We start from the raw sequence: 6,574 nt of genomic DNA, 5'->3' as shown, positions 1-6,574 counted from the left end.
CATGATACAAAAGGTGTTCAACTTGACTCATATGTACAGATATGCAATAAAAAAATTATCTGTGAGATAATGTAAGATTAAGACAGTAAAAAAGGTAAAATGACAAGAAATATTACATGTTCTAACAGTAGGTACACAAAGGCTGAGCCAGTAATTGTAGAATAGTCCATTAAAATATTTATAGCAAAGTATATGATCAAAATATTTTAGATGATTAGTAAGATCTGGTAAATCAAAACAATTTCTGGCGACTTCTGGATTATTAGTGTATGGGAGGTTACTAAATTTATACAGCAGGGAGTAGACCTTATTTAATTTACTTTACAAAATAAATATGAGGCAGTCATTGACCAGATGGGGAAGTAGTAATCAATGACTGACTGAAAGTTTGTAAAAAAAATAGCCCTTAAGATAGAATTTGAGGAAATATTTTTACAAAAGTGTTACAGAATATCCCATCTAATAGAAAGAGATTTGATATTGTAATATGATAAATATCATCATGAAAAGTTAATTTGTTGTGAAATATGACACCCAGATCACAATAGGATTTAACATAATTTATTTCATAGAGATTAATGTAAATCAAGGAAGGGATAAATTACAAATTAAAATATAATACATAAATACTAATATTCACAAATCTAATTAAGTTGTGACTGGCAAAGGTAAAGCATATTGAATTGATACCTACTTGTAAAGACAGTGGATCGTCATTTAAGATTTTAATATTGTCTGCATAAGCTATTATTTTGGAGGGTGCGTTAAGGAATAATTTATCTATACATGCAGAGAAGAGAAGCATACTTAATATTGATCCTTGGGGAATGCTGCAAACAGGAAATTTTGAAAATTCGAAATCGCTGATACAAATTTACACAATCTTGATTAGTAGTAATTATTTAACCAGCAACAGACGGCTGGATTTAGATTGAAATGTTCGTGAAGGGTATTAAGAAGCAGGTTAGGAAGAACTGAGCCATTAGTACACGATTACATTATACACGAGTCATATATGAGTTATGAGTACATTAGTATACATGATGGAGGAGGAGTCATGGCACTGTCTACATGGCTCTGTTAGTGGTATTAGTTTCATATAAATTTGTTCTTTTAAGCTTGCTTACTTACTAGTCATATGAATAAACTATCATTTGCAAATATTTTCTATTTCTTCAATGTTGGGGATAAATAAACTATTGCATATATAATTAAACAGGCATTTACTAATTGTACATCATTGTACACAACACAAAGTGAAGAGATTAAAAATGGCTCAAAAATTGTACATATAATTAATGGATGGCTCCAAAAATATTAAATGAAAATTTTAATTTAACAAAATTAACAATCAAAATTGAAATAGATGAAAATTATGACATGCGTTGACATTTTAAAATACAATAATGCATAAGTGTACACAATATAAAGCAATGACCTAGTATAGTGGAATCCTGAATATGATTTGTATTCACAAAACTTGTTGGGATTATCCATAATACCAATTATTCATTAATCCATATTATCCATACATCCAATTAAATAACTTCAAACTAATCTGAAACAAAATTATTAGTAATTTTGTAATAAAAATAGATATTGCTTATAAACTGTACCTGTTATTTTTTGGATAATTTATTGAAATTTTAAAAATTTCAGTAAACTAACATTTTGAAAATANTATAATACGGCGAAAAAATTGTGGCGGTATCCGTACACAACGGTAAAAAAACTTCTATAATTACGTAAAACGTCATCGGGCAGCCGAACTACTTTCCCGCCGTCCGTAGCGCCACGCTACGGACGTTTAGGCGGGTAAATTGAGTCTGTACATATAATTATATATAAAATTTATACTGTACATTTATATATACTTTGGCTTGATAATTTGTAATATGAATATTGAAAAACTTGTTAATAGAATCAAATGGGAAATGGAAGGAGGACAATTTTTAAAAGTTATATAATTTTCAGTGTATTAGTGTTTAATAATGAATTCATTGGAAAGTTCTATAAAGAATCAAAAAGTTTTATTCTATTATTTTGTAACAAATTCAGAGAAGTTAAACATTTTTTCCTGTGAATTAAAGAATTTGGTTTCCGTAAGAAGTGGTTGTTACAAGATATATTTGAGAAATAATTATTATAACCTTGAGAAATTTTATCGTTACTGGTCTCAGATTCTCAAAATTATAAAGATGGTTCATTTTACTTATCACATCTCTATCCTGTTTTGTATATGATGTGAAAACAATTTGAGAGCTTGTTTTTGTTTTTCAGTTTGGTTTACTAATAAAAATGTTAAAAACATCTTAATATAGTGTAAAAAATGTGAAAGGTTTGGCCAAATCTCTCTAGATCAAAACTGTTTCTGAAATTTTTATTATTTAAAAACTATTATTTTGTTTTTAAAATTATTTATGGAAAGATTTCAGATAGATTATTTGAAACTTAGCAGTTCATTACAAATTCTTAAATAATACTCACAACTTCATTGTGCAGAATATGAGTTATTTTGACATCTTAAATAGAAAAAAATTAATAATCTAGATAATGTAACAAAAAAATTTATATTTAAATGTTTAGTTTTCATTCACGGAAAGTAATTTTAATAACCAAAAACTCATTTTTTTCTTACTTATGCAATAATAATTAACTAACAAATATTTTATAAGCTAATATCAAAATTTTAAATTGAATTAACACTTGCAATATACAAAATAAACAAACAACTTTGGCAGTGTGTAAAATTCTGTAGATTGTGTACATTAAGGCTGAACTAGCCACTGTGGTTATTCAACTGAATTTATGCACTTTTAACAGTTGGTAAAGTTTAAAATATGCTAACGTTTTTCATCTAATTAATGGGCAATCTTCAGACAAGAACAGCTAAAGCAGAATGCAATTTTGAAATAAAATAACACATTTAATTTACTGGTAAATTATATATTTAAAATTAATATTTTATTTATTTTTAATAAAAAACAAGCAATTATTTATTGTGACATCATTGCAATGCCTGGCTTCAGTTTTTCGTCATGATGTGCTTAAGTTTAGAAGTGTCTTACCCCTGCACATCATACTTTCCCTGTTAACAATAAAGTCACACCAGTTATCTAACTCTGTTCTGGAGAAAATTTTTGAATTGAAATAACATGACTTCTGGCCCAAAGTGAAAGTTTGTATATAGTTAATTGGGGCCTTCTGCACCTAAGTTTTTCATATCCAGTCTCAAATTTCATCTATCTAACACCATTCTTGAGATTAAGGAAGGACAGACATATAAACAAGTCTACAATTTTTTCAAATTGCAGCCCAACAATAAAAATGGTTTACAGTCCAAGAGAAAAAAACTCAGTATACTAACATCTATGATCTTTATTATCATCAAACTGTAAAATAATTATATGATCAACCAAAATATACAATAATATATAATTTTAAAAAATAGTATTGAGATTTAATACCCGTATAAACTTATATTCAATGAAAACGTGTCCTCACACTAACCAAATACTTAAAATTTATAACAAATTGGCTCATTATATTTTAAACAATTGTATAAATATAGTATTTTTAAATACAAAGATTGATATGACGATGATATAATTTAAACAGTTCAAAATTTTGTATATAAACAAATATTTTTTTTTGGCAAATATTTTTTTTAAATTATAAATCTTTGGCATTTAATTCATTTTCATATTTAATTTGTAAGGAAAATTTGTATTCACATCTTTCAGGAAGTATTGCATGATTTTTTTAATCATTAGAACAACATTTGTGCAAAATTATTTTTTAAAATAATTTAGGTAATAAAAGTTATAATATAAAAACAAGAAATGAAAATAATAACAATAGTGAAATAATTTAACACTTATATATATGTATATATTGTATAATCAAGCAGTTGCCTGTTTATATTAAGAAGGATATCTTTCAGAGCTTGAACTACCAGCATCGTTTCTGTTTAATGAAGATTCTAGGGTGGATGTACTATTTATAGGAGATTTATCTGTAGAAATACATTAATTTAAACTGAATCTGTCTAAATTTCTATTAAATATATATAAAAATTATCTTCCGAAATACCTGAAACTAGAAAGCTGGATGATCCCGATGGCTTCTTTAATAAGCTGCTGAAGAAGTTATGTAAAAGTTGTTCACTTCCAGTTGTAGGTTTACTGTCCATCTTCAAATAAAAGAATTTTAATAAAATTTTATTTTTAAGGAAGTTCATTAAAATTTTTAAACAATAATTCAAATGTAATAAAACACAGTCAAACCTCTGTTTTCAAACATAATTCATTCCTAAAAGCTGATCTGTTCCGAAACTAAAACAAATTTTCCCGTAAGAAACAATACAAAATGGATTAATCCATTCATGATCCCCAAAATAAAACTGGTTTTTTCTTTTACCTTTTTAGCTGTATTCATTAAAAGTTCTTACATTTAATTAATACTGTTAAATACAGTATAATGCCAAATTGTGTACTAATGAGAAATAATAAAATAATTATATTTAATAATTTTTGTTATTAAATTTGACCTAAGTACCACTAAACTTGAATTATTTGATGCCATTTATATTACATGAATGTCAATTAATATGATTTTTATTAATGAATTTAATTTAAATTCAACTGCAGCATGTACTGAAAAACAGAATTAGTATCTTTCTCGAACATGCATTGAAATCTGATTTAAATAGCAACGTCATCAACGATTTGTGTCAAAATGTCTAATGAAGTGAGGTGATCTTGGCATCAATAACTTCTGAATTGGTAGTCCTGTCAATTGGTCTGGCCATCGACTTTCTTTAACATAGGAAGTATAAGGAATTGACCATCTGTGTTGTCTCTCTCTAATCTGTGCCTGGCTCTTGCCAAATAGGTTGTTCAGCAATTGCATCATCGTTTGGCAACCAGTACAATTATAAGTTCAAAATTCTGCTTGCAAACCAATTTTTTCAAAAAGTGAGTTGTTCAAAAATCAAGGTTTGACTGTACACAAATTAATTACATTTTCTTTCATAGAGTTTAAATTTTACTATACTTTAAACTGAATTTATTTCAGTTCAATTTTAATAAGTTAAAAATTATATTTGATCTAATGTTATTCAATTAAATAATTTTAAATAATTTTGAAAAAATTTTAGTGTTATAATAAAAAGTGAACAAAGTTATTGGAAACAAAATGAAATTATTCTTATTGTTTTTGCAATTTACAACATTTTTAGTTTTAAACAATGTTTTCATTAGGAAATAGAATGGCTTAGAAAAAAATTGTATATGCATGTAAATAGGCCCAGTATGAATAGGAGTGACTACACAAAAAGCTTCAATTTCATTTTAATTTTTCCACTCTTCTAAGCTTGGTGTGAGTAATTATTACTAATTTAAGCTGTTAAAACTTGGTTTACATTATCTGATAATGAAAAGACAATGGTTGGATGCACAATAAAAAATTAAGTTGTAAAAGAACACAAAGAACAAGGTTATGAGAAATGACTAATATTTTTCTTTTTTCAACCAACCATATTAGATATAGTCCACATGTAAAAAAAGTAAGAGTAGCCTAAGTTTACACAATTAAAGCAAAAGCATTTATTAAATATATTGTACAAGCAGACCCCGCCACGCCTTGTTGTGGCTCAAAATGTATCTATTATAAATGTATAACACTTCCCCAGTGGGGGAAAATTTTTCGAAAAATTTTTTCTTAGTGTACATTCTCTTGACGTACCCTATTAAAACGCAATCAAAAGCGCAAAAACCCACATCTAAAATAGTATAATAGAAGTGAAGTTCTTCACAGTAAGCCTTAACCCTGTTTCTCTCCCCCTGGCGGGAATATCGAAAAATCCCTTCTTTGTGTACATTCTGTTGACGTACTCTATTAAAACGCAATCAAAAACGCAAAAATCCGCATCTAAAATAGTATAATAGAAGTGAAGTTCTTCACAGTAAGCCTTAATCCTGTCCCTCTCCCCTCGGGGGGAATATCGAAAAATCCCTTCTTAGTGTACATTCTGTTGACGTACTCTATTAAAACGCAATCAAAAACGCAAAAAACCGCATCTAAAATAGTATAAATAGAAGCAGAGTTCTTTACGGTAAGCCTTCCCCGTAAGGCTTACCGTAAAGAACTGTCCATCCCCCATGTTTAACGGAATAATATACAGCCTATGTCCATCCTGAAGTTCCATTCTAAATATTGGTGAAAAAATTTTTGAAATCGGATGAGTAGTTTTGGAGATTACCTGCTGCATCCAAACTTACATACATACAAACATTACCTCTTTATTATATTAGTATAGATATGGAAAATGGACACTGCTGCACTAAACTATGAACTATTGTTTTTAGAAGGCTTAATCCACTCAAATCTTATGTAGTTCCATCAATGAGATAGCTGGTATATAATCTTAGCTAAAAATTAGCTTTCTGAAGAAGATATTGGGTACAGTACATTCCAGTATAAATCAACATCACTCTAGTGAACTTAAATGTACTGAAGTGTGTTCCAGTATTCACCAATTAGCTCAATGTTGCCACAACTGATGCATGTTGTG

General features: G+C 28.0%; 1 protein-coding gene across 2 annotated transcripts in view; it reads right to left on the bottom strand.

Moving 5' to 3' along the window:
• Positions 1-2,921: 2,921 nt before the first annotated feature.
• LOC111630070 (cytoplasmic dynein 1 light intermediate chain 2-like) overlaps positions 2,922-6,574 on the bottom strand; it is a 61,551-nt gene continuing 57,898 nt past the window's right edge. Inside the window, exons 11-12 of one of the 2 annotated variants that reach the window (XM_023374086.1) lie at positions 4,093-4,192; positions 2,922-4,015 (exon numbers count right to left, since the gene is read on the bottom strand). In XM_023374086.1, the coding sequence (XP_023229854.1) occupies positions 3,924-4,015; positions 4,093-4,192 (192 nt within the window). In that variant the 3' untranslated portion in view covers positions 2,922-3,923. The remainder of the gene's footprint in view (positions 4,016-4,092; positions 4,193-6,574) is intronic. The other variant, XM_023374087.1, reaches the window with a different exon arrangement.

The sequence above is a fragment of the Centruroides sculpturatus genome, unplaced genomic scaffold, assembly GCF_000671375.1.
Source record: "Centruroides sculpturatus isolate CEXI.00-Female unplaced genomic scaffold, Cexi_2.0 scaffold599, whole genome shotgun sequence".
Taxonomy (NCBI): Eukaryota; Metazoa; Arthropoda; class Arachnida; order Scorpiones; family Buthidae; genus Centruroides; species Centruroides sculpturatus.
This window is presented reverse-complemented; position numbering and strand designations above follow the sequence as displayed.